General features: G+C 49.9%; 1 protein-coding gene and 1 long non-coding RNA gene across 5 annotated transcripts in view; one reads left to right on the top strand and one right to left on the bottom strand.

The window, feature by feature from the left end:
- The window catches only part of UNC93A (unc-93 homolog A), a 40,045-nt gene extending 28,233 nt beyond the window's left edge, over positions 1 to 11,812 (top strand). For all 3 annotated transcript variants that reach the window (XM_072830727.1, XM_072830742.1, XM_072830734.1), the window contains exon 10: positions 11,032 to 11,812. In XM_072830727.1, coding sequence (XP_072686828.1) covers positions 11,032 to 11,297 — 266 coding nt within the window. In that variant the 3' untranslated portion in view covers positions 11,298 to 11,812. The remainder of the gene's footprint in view (positions 1 to 11,031) is intronic.
- LOC140635719 (uncharacterized) lies at positions 8,430 to 19,808 on the bottom strand. Of its 2 annotated transcripts, none has more exons than XR_012033065.1 (4): positions 19,186 to 19,808; positions 16,883 to 18,873; positions 16,431 to 16,571; positions 8,430 to 9,195 (listed from the first exon to the last, which is right to left on the bottom strand). It is a non-coding gene; the product is annotated as an uncharacterized lncRNA (long non-coding RNA). The 2 variants fall into 2 exon arrangements; XR_012033064.1 differs by lacking the exon at positions 8,430 to 9,195 and adding an exon at positions 15,950 to 16,124 and having other exon boundaries at positions 19,186 to 19,807.
- Between the last annotated feature and the right edge of the window lie 123 nt (positions 19,809 to 19,931).

The raw sequence follows: 19,931 nt of genomic DNA, 5'->3' as shown, positions 1-19,931 counted from the left end.
CTTCGAGGCACCCCCGGCCCAATGGGGACAGAGGTGTGGGACCTCCGCGTGGAAGAGCGAGCAGGTGCCTGTAACTGCAGCCGACTGGAGGCAGTGGGACGGGGCGTGCGGTGCCCTGGGAACTGAGCTGGGGGCAGTTGGGGCTTCATTTGGGGTCAGGCCTGAGTCAGACCCTGGCTGGCTGTACTCGGGCGGGGCTGCTGTGTAGGAGGCTGGCGGCTGCTGGGGCACCCAGGGGAGGCCGGGGTGCCGGGACGGAGGCTGCAAGGCTGACCCCACGGTGCAGAGTCCGTGTCCGGTGAGGTCCGCTCCCTGGTTCACAGAGCTGTCTTCTCGCTGTTCCTCCTGGGGCAGGAGGGACATGGAGCTTATGAGGACACAAATCCAATTGAGGAGGACTCTGCCTCAAGACTAGATTGCCCCCAGAGACCCCATCGCCTCACGCCGTCACCTTGGGGTTAGGGTTCACCCTATGAATTTGGTGGACACAACTAATCTGGCCACAGCAGCTGAACATGCTGGGGGCACAGGCTGGGCTAGGTGCTGGGTGAGGTGGTGAGACTGGGGGCCTCAGGGGGGCCCAGGCTGCCCAGGGAAGGCTCCGGCTCTGCTCACCGTCAGTGCAAGCAACAGAAAAGGTACAAGTGGGAAGCGACAAGGTCAGCCCCACTGGGTTATGGGGGGACAAAGGGCTGCTGCACTAACAGTCCCCCTCATCCCTCGTCCTCATGTCCTGAGAGAAGATGAGACAGATCTGCATCGAGGCAGCCACAGCACAGAGCAGGAGAGGAGATGCAGGTGGAGGCAGAGCTCGGAGCAGGAAGCCGAGGGGCCGGTGGGTAGGTGGGACGTGTGGCTGCAGGCACAGTGTCCCCAGGATGGGGGTACAAAGGGCAGATGAGCAAAGGCAGAGAGACAACACTCAGCACTGAGGCGTGGTTGTTGGTAGGGTTCACTGCTCTCCATGATTGCATTTGGGTTCAGAGTTAGGGACCATGCTAAGAATGGGGGAGGATGGCAAGCGGCTGGGGAAGGAGAAGGTAGGGGAGCTGAATGAGGACATGAGGACAAGGAATGAGGGGGACAGGACGACAGAGGGGTCCCCGTTGGCCAGACGAAGGCTGCCCTTTATATGCAGACCAAGAGACGGGAGTGGGGGTGAAGAGCCACGGGGGCCTTGTCACCATGGGGAGAGGAGTCAGCAGGGTTCCCACGGAGAGCCAGCCAGTGACAACGTGACAGACGGCGTGACTGCGGTCACTGCGTGCCTGGTGCCGTCAGTCCTGGGGATTGTGCTCCGGAACTGAGCCCGCCAGCCGGGCGGCCGGTTAGGCAGTCTCTGAGGCAAGCCAAGAGGGCAGAGCGTGCGTGAGCATGTGTAGAGCCCGAGACCCAGCCACCCACAAAACAGAGGACAGGAGGCTGTGACAGGGCACCAGCCGGCCTTACGGGGTGCCGCGTGACACGAAGGCCACCAGGAGTCAAACCACGAGTGGTGTCTACGGGCCGCAAGGCGCCCCAGGGACGCGCAGTGGGAGAGACAAAGTAGAGGCGGGCAGGTGACAGCACAGGGGTCAGGGGGCCTGGCCCTGACAGCAGGGACGCACACACAATGCTGGGCTGCTGCACCTAAGGGTTCAGGGTGGGGTGCTGTCCACGGAGCAGCACTGTCCCACTAAGCCAGGGGCCACCTGCAGGAGGAAAATCGTGGTTACCATGCAGCACAGAACAGCAGGGGTGGCCCGGGTTAGGGGCGAGGGGCCTAAGCCTAGGAGTAGAGGCCCAGTGGGAGGCCAAGGAGGCTGGGTGGGGATCAGAACAGGCGCTTGGCTGCCCCCAGGGAGGCCTGCTGTGGGAGGCAGCAGTAGCCGAGCCACTGGGGTGTGTGTGGGGGGCACCTGTGTCCGCTGTGGGTCCTGCTCTCTGAGGTGAGATGAGCCATTGCAGGGGGGTGTCAGAGGCACCAGTAGAAGAGAGGCAGGAAGCAGGGGTGTGGGTGGCACGCATACCAGAAGGTGACTGATGGCTTCCATTTGGCAGGGGAGAGTGAAAATGACAACCCTGAGTCCCCAGAGGCCCATCTGCCTGGGACAGGAAGGGGTGCTGGGGGCCTCAGGGTTTGGCTCCAAGGAGAGCCTTGTCCCCAGGTGACATGCCACCCAGCCCCGCTCTGGGAAACACGTGTGGGCTAAAAACTGGGTCAACCCAGGCCAACCCGCAGGCAACATCAGGGCAGGAGGCCTGGCTGCTGACCCACACCCAGACCCCAGGGGCCCGGGCTTTGCAGCCTCCCCACCGCCTCAGCCGTGCAGGTGGCTCTAATAAACCTCTGAGGCGTGTGCAAACGTGTGCGATCAGGGCTGTGATCGCAAGTGGTTGGAGCAAGGTCAGCACCTGGCAGGGCTGGGCTCGAAGTGTCGCTCCAGTAGAAGTGCTGACCCCATGGAGGATTGGTAAAGACAAACGGACGTGAGCTCTGTAGACGGTCCCCAACTGTAAACCAGGGACAGGTCCCATCACGCAGGCAGCATCACAAGAGAATTTCTTTCAACCTCCGCATGCAGGTGGGAGACACCCGGTGTGTCCCGAGCACCACACGTGCATGTGCCAGCTTGCCCCCGACAGCCGTAGCCGACACCTCTGAGCCCCTGGGAATTTTTCAAGTATTTACACATTACAAGTCAGGTAAGGGGCTGAGTAAGTGGCCGCATAATACCTGGTGCAGCAATCCCCTGGATGTTTCAGGCCACTGCAGCGAAAAGGCTTGGCTTTCTCCCTCGCTGAGACACAGGAGTGATGGCTGTCACTCTCCTCGTCTTGCCGAGGACAGAAGAGCCCGTCAGGATTGTGCAGATGAGGTTAGGTGAGGTCCAGTGAAACCCCCCGGGACCGCTCTGCACCGTGCATGGCCTGAACGCACGGAATCAGGGGTGCTAAGTTAACATGGATTATCTCTGTCTTTTTGTAAAAACAAAAAGTAAATTTTTTTTTTTTCAAGGAAAACTCAGTTGTTGGGGAAATGTGATCTTTGCATTATTTGAGAATTTCTTTTGCAGTCTGAGCTCGTGGCCATCCTACCCCAACACTGAGCTACGTTTCAATCACGGCATCCCCCGCAGGCGGACTGCGCCAGGCTCCCTTCGAGCTTGCCACCGGCCGCGTGGCGCACCCACGGGGGCTTTGTATTTACAGAGGCTGCAAATGTTGGGGTAGCTGTTGCCACCTTGCCCCCCAAGAGCAGCCCTCTCCCATTTTTGTTTTTTTAGATAGCACAAGTTGGCTTCCTCGTCTTGTTCTCCCTGAACGTGTGTCTCTTTGAGAGAATACGCGAGGTGAGCCACGTCCTTTCCTAGCCAGTGAGGCTGAACACAACTCAGGCAACGGGACCCTCCTCCCCGCCATCACCTCTCAATTGAAAACCTGGCTTGGAAGTGAACACGGTGCCACCCGAGCCACCCCGGCCCTCCTTCCTGCTGAGGGTTGTGCAACCGCCGCTCCACGATCCCCTGGGGCTCCCGTAGGCTTCAGGGCCACCGATCTGGGCCGCTTGCTCTGGTCTGTTCATTCGCTCTGACAGTTCAGGGAAGCCCTGTGCCGTTGCCATGGCAACTGCGTTTGAGATTCAGAATGTCTGGTCTAAAAATACTCTTTTGCCCTGCTAGCTGCCAAAGGGACTGTTCCGGGTTGATAAACACAGAAAACCTGCCTCTCTTACATGCCCGGTTCATATAACCTGTCCTTCCCAAGCAAACGAGACGGCCTGATGACGTGTTCACACCCCCATGCAAGGACAGGAGTCAGTCTCTGGTCACTCCCACCGGTGCCTTCTTGGGGAGGATGAGGCTGGGAGCAAGCCTTCTTTGCTTTTTTTTTTTTTTTTTTTTTTTTAAGATTTTATTTATTTGTTTGAGAGAGTGAGTGAGCAAGAGAGAGCACAAGCAGGGAGAGGGACAGAGGGGGAGGGAGAAGCAGGCTCCCTAAGCAGGGAGCCTGATGCGGGGCTTCACCCAGGACCCTGGGATCATGACCTGAGCCAAAGGCAGAGGCTTAACCTACTGAGCCACCCAGGGGGCTAAGGCTTCTTTTCTTTCTTTCTTTCTTTCTTTTTAATAAATTTTTTTTAAAGATTTTATTTATTTACTCATGAGACAGAGAGAGAGAGAAAGGCAGAGACATAGGCAGAGGGAGAAGCAGGCTCCCTGCAGGGAGCCTGACACGGGACTCGATCTCAGGTCTCCAGGATCAGACTCCAGGCTGCAGGCGGCGCTAAACCGCTGTGCCACCGGGACTGCCCTCTTTTCTTTTTAAATAAACTTATTTTGGAATAATTTGAGTTTACAGAAAAGTTACAAAGACAGTATAGAAAGTTCCCATATACCATTGACTTAGTTTCCTCTGATGTCAATATCTTACAAAACAGTGGTACATTTGTCAGAACTAAGAAATTAATGTTGGCACTTGACTCAACTAAACTTTTGACTTTATTTGGCTTTCTCCAGTTTTCCCTTTTTGTGTGTCCCAGGGTCCCACCCAGAGTCCCACCCAGAATCCCACCCAGGGTCCCACCCAAGGTCCACCCAGGGTCGCACCCAGAATCCCACCAGGAATCCCATCCAGGGTCCCACCCAGAATCCCACTCAGGGTCCACCCAGGGTCCCACCCAGGATCCCACCTGGAATCCCATCCAGGTTCCACTGAGGGTCCCACCTGGTCCACGCAGGATCCCATCCAGAATCCCACCCAGGATCCCACCCAGTATCCCACCCAGGGTCCCATCTGGTCCCCATTACATTGAGTGGCCACATCTCCTTGGTCTGATCTGTGACCGTTTCTCTTATTTTTTGTTGTTCCTGACCTTGACAGTTCTGGAGAATACTGGTCAGGCATTTTAGAGACTGTCCCTAATTTGAGGTTGTCTGATGTTTCTCATGATTAGGCTGGAGTTATGAGTTTTTGGTAGGAAGACCCCAGAGTGAAATGGGATCTCATCTTTTCTCATCACATCGGTCACTGACTCTATGATCGATCCCTGGTCAGCCTGGCACCTCCAGTACAGAGTGCTGCTCTTCCCTTTCTACTGCCAATTTTGGGGAGCCAGTCATCATGTCTAGCCAACAATCAAGGGAGAGATAATTAATCTCCATCTGCTGAAGGAGGAATCTGTATATCCATTATGTATAATTCCTTCATAAGGAATATTTGTCCCTTCTCCCCAGTTTATTTAGTTTTTATTTAACCATTTGTCTTCATCTTTATGGGCTCATGTATTCATCACATCCTTTAGGTCACAGTCCGGTTCTACGTTACTTACTTTGCTATTCTAATCATTCCAGCTTTGGTCATTGGGATCTTTCTGTTGGCACCTCTGTCCTTCTGACATACCCATCTATTATTGGTTTAGTACTTCCCAGCTTGCTGGCATTACAAACTATTCCAGATCCTTCTCCTGGGCCAGCAGTACCATCAGCCATTTCTCCAAGGACCCTGGGTTCATTTTATTGGATAACAGTGTTAGAAAATAAGATTTGAGTGCTGGGCATGCTCATTGCATCTGAGATGCATCTGAGAGGACAAGGCTTCCAGGGGACAAAGCAGGCACACACACGTCTGACTCTTTCATTATGTATGTATGTATGTATGTATGTATGTATGTATTTATTTATTTATTTATGAGAGACACAGAGAGAAGTAGAGACACAGTCAGAGGGAGAAGCAGGCTCCATGCAGGGAGCCTGCTGTGGGACTCGATCCCAGGACCCCGGGATCACGCCCTGAGCTGAAGGCAGATGCTTAACCTCTGAGCCACCCAGGGATCCCTGTGTGTCTGTATTTCTGTATCTGCCTGTCTGTAGGTAAGTTAAGCGAAGATAGGTCCACACTGGGGTCCCCGACTCCTCTCGAGCACCACAGGTTCATTCTAGCCCTCCCTTTGCTGATCTGTGACTTCCTTCTCTGACAAGGAGAAACTTGGCTCCTACTGTGCACATCACATTGCTTATTTGTTCAAGCCTAGTCTACATGTGAGGTGACTTCAGAATTGTTGAAATATTATTTTACCTCCTTTCCTTTTCTCCTTAAGAGTATTTATTTTCTCTTCATTCTTCCCACCATATCCTTAAGCAACTGTTGGAATTTGACACAATTAATGTGTTGCTTTTTTTTAAGATTTTATTTATTTATTCATGATAGACACACACACACACAGAGGCAGAGACACACAGGCAGAGGGAGGAGCAGGCTCCATGCAGGGAGTCTGACGTGGGACTCGATCCTGGGACTCCAGGATCATGCCCCGGGCGGAAGGCAGGCGCTTAAACCGCTGAGCCACCCAGGCTGTCCAATGTGTTGCTTTCTTTATGTTAGGATTAAAATCGGATCCAGATTGTAATTTCCTGAAAAGGCCAATTTGGTAATTTATAATCATCACAATCTAAACTTAATCTTGAAATCTAAAGACATCAACCTATAGACCATTAACCACACATTAGCTTAAAGTTAGTGTTGCCGTATTACTAGAAGTTATTACTAGAATATTCATGAAATTGGGGTGCGTTTACTCTGGTACTGCACCTGCTAAGAGCACTGCTGCGCCTGTTGGCCACAGAACATAGAAACACCCACCGCTCATAGCCATCGTGTCTCAAACATGGATTTTCCTCACTAGCATCTCATTTATGGATCCAGTTTTAAGTGTCATCCTCTAAAGAAAGACAAGAGATCTTTATTTAGTCAGTTAATTTTTATTTAAATTTCAGTTGGGGGCAGCCCGGGTGGCTCAGCGGTTTAGTGCTGCCTTCAGCTCAGGGCATGGTCCTGGAGACCTGGGACCGAATCCCATGTCAGGCTCCCTGCATGGAGCCTGCTTCTCCCTCTGCCTGTGTCTGTCTCTCTCTGTGTCTCTCATGAATAAATAAATAAAAGCTTTTAAAAAAATAATAAATTCCAGTTAGTTAACATACAGTGTTACATTAACTTCAGGTGTAAAATATAGTGATTCAACACTTCCATACAACATCCGAAGTGCACTCCTTAATCCCCATCACCTATTTAACCCTACCTCCCACCCTTGTCCCCTCTGGTAACCATCAGTGTGTTCTCTGTAGTTAAGAGTCAGCTTCTTAGTTTCTCTCTCTCTCTTTCTGTCTCTTATTTTCCTCTTTGCTTGTTTGTTTGGTTTCTTAAATTTCACATATGAGTGAAATCATATAGTATTTATCTTTCTCTGACTTATTTCAATTGGCGTTATCTTTTCTAGCTCCATCCATAGCATTGCAAATGGCAAGATTTTGGGGTGCCTGGGTGGCTCAGTTGGTTAAGCAAACCACTCTTGATTTTGTCTCAGATCATGATCTCAGGATTGTGAAATCAAGCCCTGCATGGGGCTCTGCACAAGGTGTAGGTCCTGCTTGAGATTCTCTCTCTCTCTCTCTCTCTCTCTCTTTCTCTGGCCCTCTTATCATTAAAAAAATGCCGAGATTTCATTCTTGTTTATTACTGAATAATATTCCATTGTATATAAACACCACCTTTTCTTCATTCATTCACCAGTCAGTGGACAGTTGGGTTCCTTCCATAATTTGGCTATTTTAAATAATGTTGCTATAAACTAGGGATGTATGTACCCCCCTTTGAATTAGTACTTTGTATTCTTTGGATAAATACCCAGTAATGCAATTGCTGAATCTTAGGATAGCTCTATTTTTAACTTTTTGAGGAACCTCCATATTGTTTTCCAGAGCAGCTGCACCAGTCTGCATTCCCACCAACAGTGCACAAGGGTTCCCCTTTCTCCACATCCTCGCCAACACCTGTTGTTTTATGTTGTTGATTTTAGCCATTCTGACAGGTGTGAGATGGTATCTCATCATGGTTTTGATTTGCAGTTCCTGATGATGGACGTCTTTTCATTTACCTGTTGGCTATCTGTAGAAAGACAAGAAATCTTTAAAATAATCTTAGGAGTTACTAAATCCCAGATCTTGTTATTAGACTTACAATGTCGGTGGACTTTTATTAAGGTGGGCACTTCACAGACTCAGATCACGTGGGCACTTTCTTCTGAGCCTTCCAAATGGTCTCTCATTTTCCCAAGCACATGAATGTGGTTTATGATGTATATCTGATATTACATATTTCTGATGGCCTCACCCTCCTGAGTTCCTCCCATGGTAGGCAGACAGCTGAGTAACCAAGTGCCAAGAACCTTCTGAGTGTTGAAATTTCTTTTTTTCTTTTTTTCTTTTTTAAGATTTTATTTATTCATTAGAATACACAGAGAGGAGGGGAGAGAGAGAGAGGCAGAGACACAGGCAGAGGGAGAAGCAGGCTCCATGCAGGGAGCCCGATGCGGGACTCGATCCCGGGTCCCCAGGATCATGCCTTGGGCTGAAGGCAGCGCTAAACTGCTGAGCCACCCAGGCTGCCCAGTGTTGAAATTTCTAAGCAGGGTTGCAAGAGATCTTGCTGTTGGCCTCAAACCTTCCCCCCAGTGCTGGAGAGGCTCCTCTACCCTACATCCCTCCCCTGTGAAATTCAGGGAGGAGGCAAGGGATAAAGGGCAAGAACAGGATGCAAGCTGGTAAAGGAATGTATGAGAAAGTTCCATGTGGGCTCTCCCTCCCACAGCTGCCCATGCAGGAAGGGCATTCCTAGCAAAATCCCTACATCTTTTCAGACTTCAGCTTCCCCCAGGAATAACAAGCTCTGGTCATGGCTCAGATGATGGCTGGTCCCCCTGAGGCTGGGGGCAGACAGAGGGCTCGCTGTCCATCCTTCCTGGTGCTACAGGAGTGATATCTTGGTTTACTCATTGTCTCATTCACGGACAAACCTGGCACCTTTGCCTGCTTCGTTCTGCTCTGATTGCACATCCTGTGTTACCTCGACTCTCTCCCAGGGTGGGCTTTGGGTAATATAATTAGAAGGAAAGAAGAAGAATAAGCAGCTCTCTTCATGGTAGCTCCACAGGACATTGGCTTGGGGTTTTACCTATTGGTGCTACATTCATGAAGTCATTGTCCATCCACTGGTCCATGTGGTCATTCAATAGTTTCTTTTGCTGACTCTTTGAGAGCACTGGAATTATTCTTGATAAGAATGGGACGCTTGGTGGGATGTCATCACGGAGAAATTAAATCATCACTTTTGATGATCTTCGGATGTTGTATGGAAGTGTTGAATCACTATATTGTACACCTGAAATTAATATAACACTGTATGTTAACTAACTGAAGAATCACTGGCTGGGGGGGGGGGGGTCACTGGAGAAGCCCGGCAAGGGGACTTCACACAGGGCCTGCCACATGTGAAGGCACAAGGCACAGAAGTGGGTCAGTGGGGCCATATTGAGGGGCATGCTCAACAATGACAGGCTATGAGCTGGAGTGACAAGGTCAGGTCACAGAGGCACCTGCCCTCATGATGAGATGCTTGTTCTTCTACCCCATAGCCAGGCCAGATCACTGAAGACTTCTCCGTGTGGGAGTGATGTGACATATTTACATTTTACAAAGATAGTCCTAGCAGAAATGTGGGAGTAACATGGAGCAGAGTAAGATAAGAAAGGAGGAAATGGGTCAGTCTGAAGCTGTTGAGAGACAAGGCAGTGAACAGTCCAGATGGGACAGATGGGTCACACTGAGAGGGAATCCAAATGTTCGGAGCCCAAGTCCAGTGAATGGGCCATGGGCTTCTTGAGAGCAGACATCGTGCCTTGTTCATGTCTGCAGAGCTCAGTGCTGTGACTGCCATGTAGTAGGTGTAGACAGACAGTGAGTGTTGGTAGAGGGATGAAGAGGACCAGAATCCAGCTTGTGTGACATGTGGGAAAGAGCTGGCTTTGTTTCTAGGCTGAAGAGGAGGTAAGAGAGTCAGGCTGAAGGTTCAGCTCTGGAGAGGGGCTCCATGATGGAGTGAAGTCCCCCAAGGGGACGGAAGCAGAGTGAAGCCTCTGTGCAGGGCCCTTTCTGGGCTATGGTGGATGGAGCACACAAGGAGAGGTGTTCTTGGTGAAGAGGCAAGTCCGTTGGCTGGAGGGGAAGGTATGGTGGCTGGGGCAGCTCAGGAGAGGAGAGAGGATGGGCCAGCACGGGGCACCAGCTGGGATGCTCAGCACGGCCCCGGGAATCAACACTTCTCTGCTGAATGCTTTCAGCTTCCTGGCTGTTAACTCCCCTACACATGGGTCACCTCACACAAGCCAGCAGACGGGGAGCTTGCAGTTATATCAAACATTTTACCATCTTACAAACTGGAACAGAAACCATTTACTTTCCTCTAGAAGCATTTATCAGGCTGAACTAGCCTGCTAGGGCTGTCAACAGAGTACAACCAGATGGGCGACTGACACAGCAGACATTCTTGTTCCTCGGAACTCTGGAGGTGGGAGGTCCAAGATGTGGACAGGTTGGCCTCTGCTGAGGCCTCGCATCTGAGTGTGTAGACAGCTGCCTTCTCCCTGTGTCCCCACATGGTCATCCTTCTATGCATATCTGTGCTGTGATCCCCTCTTCCTATAAGGACACCAGTCTTGGGATGAGAGCCCTCTCTAATGACCTCATTTACCTTAATCACCTCTTTAAAGGCCCCGTCTCCAAACATAGTCACATTCTGAGGTCCGGGGGTTAGGATTGCTTGTGTTTGTCTTTGCTTTTGGTCTCCAGTGAGGAGCCATGCCTCATCTGACACAGGTCGATCCTCTAAGCAACACTTTACTTTTCTGCGCACTCACACACCAAGTGATCGGCAGGCCTGAGCTCTTGCCAGTGCTAACATTGCTTGAACTCTGTTTCTTTTATGTATGATGGTTCTTCGCCGCTAAAGAATGTCTCCAGACTTCCATAAACATGAAATAATTCTTTAAGAAGAATTTTAATAATTTTAATAATTTTAATAATTTTTTAAGAAGGACATGTTTCCTGATTTTGTCGAGAAAATTGGGGAGCAGGAAAGCTGCATTGTTTTCACCAATAATTGAAAAAAAAATCCTTTGAGGTTTTGTAGCAACATGTTCATGCCATGTGTCCTCTGCAGTTCTTTATGGTGTCCTGTTCGAGAAGAACAAGGAGGCTGCCTTTGCGAATTACCGCCTGTGGGAAGCACTTGGGTTCGTCATCGCATTTGGATACAGCACATTTTTGTGCGTCTACATCAAACTCTACATCCTCCTGGGCGTCCTGAGTCTGACCATGCTGGCGTACGGGATTGTTGAGTACCTGGAGGCCAAGAACCCGGGCAGGCCAGTTGTTGCAGAACAGACAAAGCCAACAGAGGAGGCAGAAACAGAGACCGTCATGTGACGGTGACACACGCTGCAGCACAGGAACTCTGTGTCGGCAAGACAGCTCTACCTGAAGTGCCTCAGAGTTTATAGCTGCTTCCTCACAATGGTGTCAGCAATATTTAGCCATCCCGAAGACACAGCATAGTTACCTACCATAATTTTTTCTATTCTAGTACGTTTTCAGTTCACCACGTCACCAGTGGAGATCGCGAGTGTGCAGGAAGGAATCCATGATCTCCAGCACAAAGGCAGAAAGTTGAGTGCATAATCAGCCAATGGGAACTGGCTTAGGTAGAACCAACAGCTTCCACCTGTTCATGTTGTACTCATCGTGCTTGTTGTTTGTAAGAGTCAGAAGGATGTAAAAATAACAAGTCTGACAGTACAATTTTATAATTGGGTAAACTGACAACCAGGCAAGTCAGCTGGCTCCCTCCCAGAGTCAGTGAGTGACAAAGCCAAACCAGAGTTTATGTCCCTTGAAATTTATAAACTACGAGTTTCTAAATAAATGCAACGATGTTATCAACATTTCTCCCATTCAGATACTTTTATCCCAAATACTCACCTCACTCACACACACCACAGTCATCAGATAAGGGAGCCAGCTTGCTGTAGACTACAATCTGCAGGGCTGACGAGATGATAAGCCTGGACCATGGGCGAATTTGTTACCTGTTACATGCACACCTTCTGATCAGAATCTACATCTACCAAGAGTCTATTCCCACCCTCGTCGTCTTTAGCCAGCTGCTAATGCTGGCCTCTGCCTCCTTCGGAGACGTCTTCCCTTCCCCGGAGCTCAGCACCCTCTGGCACCTCTGCTGGTGTCCCCGGGCTGTGTATTCCTTTCCCTCTTCACCGCACGGTGCTCACCTTTCATCCTCAGTCCTTGGTCTTCACCAAAGCTTCTCCTTTTACGTCCCATGAACGTGGCCCTTCTGCACATTTCTGCACCTCCTATTGTGGACAACCCCCCTCTGACTCCAGCCTGCACCCCAGCCTGACACTCTTCCAGGCCTCTCAGCAAAGTTCTATCAGGTCAAACTTCTGTTTAAAACCTTTCGTACCCTGCCCCCTTCAACGAGGAGAGCTTTGTCCAGTCCCAAGGCCCACAGGAGGATGCCGGGCTCCTCTCCAGGGCACTTTGCTCCAGACCTTTGCTCACAGGCTGCCTCCACCTTGACAACCTTCCTGCCCCCCACACCAATGCACCCAGCTTATGTGGGCTGTCCTCACAAGCCAATGCAACTTACATTCTGTTGTATTTATTTTTTGTACGAGCATCTCCCTCAATTGAACCTTGACCTTTGCAGTGTCGGGATACAATACCAGCAGGTACTTAGTGAATGTTCCATTCATGGTGAAGAAAGTCTGTCAATAATTCAAAGAATTCTTCACCCATTCCTTGGTCTATGAAATTCCAGCCAGACCCTGGCCCCCTCACCCCCTCCTTCATTCAATACTAGTTGAACCCATTATGCTGGTGATGTGGTGGGGACTCAGACACGGCCCTCAGTTTTCAGCCTACTGAGGAGATACGCCGAATGAATAAAACTTTCAGCTGCTGTGAATTAATGTGTATGTGGCCTCTCCAATGTCACTCACCCTCAACTAAATCTCCCCTCAAGTCCCCAGCTTCTCCTCCCTGTCTTCCAGGCCCAGCTGGCCCTCAGCGGCCTTCTTTCCTCGGTCTGTTGGACCAGGGGCAGGCCCTGTGGTTCCCCACCAACTGGTTCACCCACTCTTCCACTGCCTCTGTGTACCCATCACCTACTTCACATCTTCCTAATCTCTCCTCTACTCTGAACTGAGGGCCAGGCCTCCCTTTTGTGTCTCCATGTGAATCATTTCTGCTCTCCTAGGATCAAACAAAATTCCATAACTACTTGAGGCCTTCAGTGATTTTGACAAAAGTGAGTTTTTATGTTCTCTGAATCTTGTGTTGTGGTTTTCCCCTTTTCTGCCACTTACTGCAGGCTGCCTTGCATTGCATTTGCCTGTAAGTTACCTGACCATCTCCAAACAAGGAGTTTGGATTATTTCACAAAAAGTCAAAGTTCAATAGGTATTTGCATAGAAGGCCCTCAGTGAGGGGTAGATGACAAGCCTGGTCCCTCCAACTCGAGGTTTAGGATTTTGTACATAAACGATGTGTGTCTTCTGGATGCACATCAGGTTAAGATAGGCTGATTTGGAACTGATTTTGGTTACTCTCTCAGCTCAGAGCCTTTGAAAGTGAGGCAATCTCACTTCCTTAAGAATCCCTCATGTCTTCCAGAGAAGCCCTTGAAGAGTATCCTGGAGATAATGGGCCAGATTTTCCTAACCCCACCAGGCATCTGCTGAGACACAGATGACACTGAGGAGTATGCCCAGGTCAAAGATCTGGGAAAAGACCCTCAGGCTGAGAGCAGAGCCAGGAAGTATAAGCAAAGCCTCACAGAAACCTCTAGGGACACCTGTCCAAGCCAGCATCCAGCATCAGAGCCCAGACACAGGGGGATGCAAGTAATCCTGATATTTTATGTTATTTTATCTTATTTTGCTTTGTTTTTAATTTTTTTTTTTTTTTTTTGGAAGGCTGAGGAGGTGTCCTTGGTAACTGGTGACATTGACTATTTCCTGACCCAAGGGCAGCATGCTGTCGAGTGTCTAAGGGAGGGGGATGGGCTGACCTGACATAAAAGGCAAAGGTTGGACTCTCAGTACCGGTGCTGGGGATGCTCGACCCTCCCTCCCTGAGGGGCCTGCTTGACGTGTTTAGACACTCAAAGATAAGAATGTGAGCAGAGGGCCTGATCTTGGACTTTAGGCCCAAAGACCACCCTCGCCTCAATACCACGGGGACAGGGAAACAGTGCAGTATCTTCCAGTGTCCCTGCAGCAAGGATATTGCTGCCTTGAAAATTTTCACTCAAGGCTAAGGGGGTCACCAGAGTTGGGGTCACATGCCTGAGCACATGATCCCGTTTGTTATGGTTGATGCTCACTGGAAAGTGTGCCAGACAACTCTGCTGCCAGGAGCCCAAGGCCCCTTGAGTGACAGGCGGCCTGTAGGTCAACCCTGATGCACACACGGCCTGTGGTCACTTGGGGAGCATTTGGCTGGTGCTAGTGGAGGTTCTCGGTGGGCAGCACTTGCCCATGTGCCCAACCAGCTGCTCGGCTGGGTGTCCTGGGTGTCCTGGCTCTCCCTGAAAGATTGTCTATGACATGCAGGTCTTCTCTTTTCCCTTCATGCTTTGAATTTCTTGATGGGAAGAGTTTGTGAATGTTCCCAGAACCCTGGTGCAGGGCTTGGACAGAGAACCCCCCATAGCTCTGGTCTCCTCTGCCTGGTCAGTGGGTGAAGGATGACAGCCAGTGCCCATGGTCACACCAGTACTTCTGGCCTCACCTGTGCTAGCGCGAAGCCAGAATTGTAGCAGAAAGTAAATGATTTAATCTTGCTGTTAGCATTCCTTCTATACAATGAGAATTATCTCATTTCATAAGGAATCATTAAGACAAAGTGTTGTTGTGAAACACCATGAAGTGCTGTGTGCGATGTGGTGTCCATCCCCTGGATGAAGGTTAAAAGATAGCACTTCCCAAGCATCCCTGGCCTTCATGGAGTTATTACAAACCTTGACTGGGTTTGATCCAACAATCCTAACTCTCTTGACCCAACTCCAGGGCTCAGCAACAAACACATACTTCTGTTACTTGCTCAGAGTAATTAATAGGGGCAAGGCTTAAAAAATCTATAATGTATGGATGTGTGTTACAATACATTATATAAAAAAAAACTCCCTGAAAATTGGAGAGATAGCTGAAAGAAAAATGCTAACTGTAGAAATAACAATGTTAAAACCACCTAATAAAGAGCAATGTGTCAGAAATTTAGGCTTATGGCTACTGGAGAGTCCCTTCAATTTGCTAAAATGAGCCCAAGTCTACTGGTAGCCAAGGCAAAAAAAAAAAACACAGATTATATAATCATCAATCTTGGATGAAAGAAGATTTGTCAGGGTTTTCAAGGAGAATCAGTTTCTAGGTCCTAACATGTAAAGGGATATTCATGCGTGTCCCTGAATGAGGAACATAGGCAGGCACAGCCAACGGCTGATAGACGTCCGGGGAGGAGGGTGTTTTATGGCAGTTTGCTTACCGGGACCCCTGACAGAGGTGGGGCGTATAATGGAAATGGGGTCCTGTGCACACATGGGGGAGGGGATCTAGGAGGCCCTGAGGGGGTGGGGGGATGCTCAGGGATGGCTGGGTCACTCTGCTGCCTTCTGCAGGACACTAGAACCTACTCCAGAGCTGGGGCCAAAGGCCTTCGAGGTCTTACCCTCATCCTCATCCTCACCTGGCTGGTGAGGGTTTCCAGCCTGGGCTTCACATCTTGTGACAGCAGCACTGTGTCTGTCTGTGTGTCTTTTCTCCTCTTCTGAGAAAGACACCAGGCCTATTGAGTGGGGGCCCACCCTACCCAGCCTCACCTCGTCTTAACTATACCCACAATGATCCTGTTTCCAAAAAAGCTCATATTCTGAGGTTTTGGGAAGGACACGAATTTGCAGAGGATGCTATTCACCCCAGTACGGAATTCACAAGAGAGAGGAGTGACATGATGTGCCTCAGTTTTTTTTAAATATATTTATTTATTTATTTATTCATGAGAGACAACATAGAGAGAGGCAGAGACACAGGCAGAGGGAGAAAGTCTTCCTGCAGGGATCCTGATCCAGGACTTGATCCCAGGACCCCGGGATCAGGACCTGAGCTGAAGGCAGATGCTCAACCTCCAGGCACCCAAGTGTCTCAATATGCCTTAATTTTAAAAGGCTCACTCTGGCTGTTGGCAAAGAATTGTTATACTATGTCTTGGCAAATTGAATGCCAATAAAAAAATATATATATACAAAAAAAAAGACAAAGAATTAAAAGCCATTGAACTAGGAAGTTGTTGAATCTTTTGAGCAAGAAAGGACAGCAGCTGGTAGCCGGGAGGCTTCCAGAGCTGTGAGTGGAAAAGGTGTGGAGGGCTCAGATGGGGGATGTGCTTGCAAGGCAGGGTCTATGAGATATGCTGAGGCAGAAGGAAAGGTCCCCAAGTTTTAATCACCGAAGAATCAGAAAGGCCAAGTGGCCACTTACTTACACTGAGGAGCCTGCCAGAGGAGCAGGTTCCTGGAGCAGAAATCAAGAGCCTGGTGTTGGTATGTGAGGTCTAATGTTCTCAGACATCCAGGTGGCTCTGGTGAGTGGCAGTGGGACATCTGGGGCTGGAATCTGGGGATGTCTAGGGAGGGAGAGAAACGGGGATGTCAGCACCATAGAGAGGCTGTTAAAATCATGGCTCGGAAGGAGACTGACGGGGTGAGGGGGCCTGAAAAGCAAAGCCCTGCACCTTCCGACTTTAGAGGTCAGGGCAAAGGGGAAGAGCCAGGAAGAAAATGACCAGTGGGACAAACAAGGACCCCTGAAAGAGTGACACAGGAGAGCCCATTAGTGACAGTGTCTCAACGACAGGTCAGCTTTGGTGTCCACTGCTGGGGGATGTGATCAGATGGTGGTGGGAAACAGATCGCTGGTTTGGCAAAACAACGTCACCTGTGTCTGTGGCCAGAGCAGCTCAGATGAAGGCCTGAACCAAGTGGCTCAACCAGAGGAGAGAAGTGAAGATGGGTGGGGGGATCTCCAGTCCTTTCCTGAGACTCTCTCCGGAAGCGAAGCAGCAGCTAGAGACTGATGTGGGGGCCGAGGATTGTGACGCAGCTGAAATGTTGGGCATTAAGTTTATTCTAGTTCAAATTCCTTAGGTGATAATGATGAGAAACGCAGGAATAATCACCAAGGTTAAAGACTCATCTGGGTCACAGAGCCGATTAGTTAAAGAAATGGGACAGAACTTGATTTCTTAACTCCCGGTTGTTTTTCTACTAAAAAGCGTAGCTGCTGAGGGACTCCAGATGTTATTCTTCAACTAAGATAGATGCACTTAATTTTTGCAGAACTTTCTGTTGAATTTTAAAATAAAGACAGGAAATGTACAATTATACAAGTACAGCTTGATAAAATTTCACAAACTGGATACAACCATATAACCAACACCCACAGCAGGAAACAGAACACCTGCCGCATGGAGCCCCATGGGGATCAATTCTATCACTTCCTCTGAGGGCAACAACTTCCAAACCATGGATTCTTTGTTATACCTAACTATATGTATTTCTCTCTTGATTCCATTTGATTGTAAAAGGATCATGTTTGTAAACGTCCTTCAAGAAGTACTGAAGTGATCATAGCAACCGATGAAAGTCCATTCTCAGTAAATATTCACCATCTTACTACTGAACCAGGTGCTGTGCTAGGGGTAGTAGCTTCCAGGGAATCTTAATCGGAAAGTGTCAAGAGCTTGGTCCCTGCTTGGGAAGATCTGCAGGGGCGGGGAAGATTTCCAGGTTCCCGTTGATCATGCTCTTTTTCACATCGTTCTACCTTGGGCTTGAAAGATGGAAAGATTCTTTCTCCATCAATCACATGGGGGATGAGTTTCGGTGCTCACTTGGTGGATAGGACTGAGGTATTAAAGAAAGGGAAAAGTCTACTTATTGGTTCAATGTTTCCTTGGACTCTGCCAAAGTTCTAGATTTAAACATCATAATGAACTCAGCTTATTCTAGATCTTATCAGAGGAGCTGAGTGTGTCCTGGTGCAAGGAACACTTGCACCTGAAGGTGAGACTCCATTGACACCATGAACAGCGCACACTGCTGAGGTCCCAGAGCCTCAGATAGCAAGCCCCAACCCCGGGAAATAGTGCAAGTGGTCCCAGCGGGGATGGGGTGCTCCTCTGGCTCCCTTCTCTGACCCCAAGGCCCAAAGTCCATGTGGTCAGCCACTAGGAGGCTCTCAGCTTCCCTTAGGCCTTCCATGTCAGAGGGGTACAGGATCCCACTGCAACACCATCCAAGGGAGAATTGAGCCCAGTGAGAAATTCAGAGACACCACCCAGGGGAAGAACGTGGAAAAGACATAGTTTGGGGAAATGAGTTTGCTCACGGTGTTTGTTTTGGACGAAGCCAACATGTTTCATCTGGTAAGTGCGCCCCGCATCGTTTTACTGCTTGAGTTACCAGTAATCTCGCAAACTGACGTAAACATCTCGAACTGAAGGGGACAATTTTAAACGAATGAACGAATTCAGAATTTGTAGCTCTCTAAACTAGATGATTTCGGCCTAGAAATCCTAACTTGCATCTGGATTGCCAACCCTGCGTCTGTGCATCACTTGAAATCACAGCCAACGCCACCGTCGTTGACGCTCGTGAAGACAGCTAGGGGATGGGCTCCATCATTCTGTTTTTATATTATTTCCCGGCACATATGGCTGCAGGGTAACAGTAAATAATTAACAACGACTGAACACGTCAAACCAAAAAAGAAAAATGCCTGGTAGGCTGCAGACAATGAATTACTTTTATTCTTGGTTTGCTAATTAGGAAATCTGTGGTGTTTCCCTGCGCCTGGCACGGCGTAGCCCACGTCTCCGGCTGTTGTGTTGAGCAGTTTTATATATCACGTGAAGGAATTTATTGGTCCTGCAAGGGTGTAACAGTGTCTGTAATTAAATACTTGGCATTGAAACATTAAACATTAATCAACAGAGTAGTAAGATGCCGGAGCCTGAGTGAGTCAAGTACAAAGATCCCACGTAGAGGTGCCTCTACGCAGAAATCCTGGGCGGATTCTCTTGGTGTCGTCCCAAAGTCCACAGGTGGGGCGAGCAGGTCCCAGGGGACAGAATGCGGGTGTGGGGGCAGCGCACAGCCTCGAGGGAAGGACGGGGCCGACTGGGATCCCAGGGGTACACTGGCTTAAAGGAACAATAAAGATTCATTTTGGAAACTCACCTGTTTTTCTGTGGAAATGACTTATTTTGAGATCCCACCAGGGAAAAGCACGAGGAGATCCCAGGCAGTCCCCAGGGGAGCCCACCTGCATCTTCTCGCTGCCCTGCATCCTCAGGTTTGCAGCTGATGGGGCCCCTGAGCTCCGGGCTGAGTGTGGTCCCCACAGAAGGAAGAAAACCCTTGAGAGGAAGATAGACGAGACACAGACAAGCCCGGGTCCACCTCCCATGGGCTTCTGAAGCCCTCAGCCCCTGAGTTCCTGAGGTGATGTGCCCCCTTTGTGAGGAGAGCAGGCTTGCATCACTGAGCCACCAGCAATGGCGCTTCCAGCTCTGCCCCTGGGCTCTGCAGTGGCTGAAGGCAGACCACAGACCCCCTTGGAAGCAGGGCCTGCCTTCCTCACACCGAGCCGGGCTCAGGGACAAGTGCATGGACATCACGCCCAGCAGTGGACGGGGCCGCAGTGTGGGCCTCCATCCCCGGACCCACCCGTCTGCGAAAGCACAGGGGGCCAGGGCCGCCAGGACCAGCCACCGTGCGCTTTGACCGGCGGGGCCCCTGCGCTCCAGATTCCGTGTGACTCCAGGGGAATAGCACTCAGTCCCTGGCTGGGTTGTGTGGCTTCAACACACTTTCAGTCCAGGAAACACATAGAGTGCCTACTGTGTGCAAGGCCACAGCAATAGGAAGGGCAGGGCCAGCCCATTGTGTGACAGGTGGGCAGGAGGAGGGCACTCTGTGGCATC

The sequence above is a fragment of the Canis lupus genome, chromosome 1 (genome assembly GCF_048164855.1).
Source record: "Canis lupus baileyi chromosome 1, mCanLup2.hap1, whole genome shotgun sequence".
Lineage (NCBI taxonomy): Eukaryota > Metazoa > Chordata > Mammalia > Carnivora > Canidae > Canis > Canis lupus.
The sequence above is the reverse complement of the archived record's forward strand: the minus strand, read 5'-3'. Positions and strand labels throughout refer to the sequence as shown.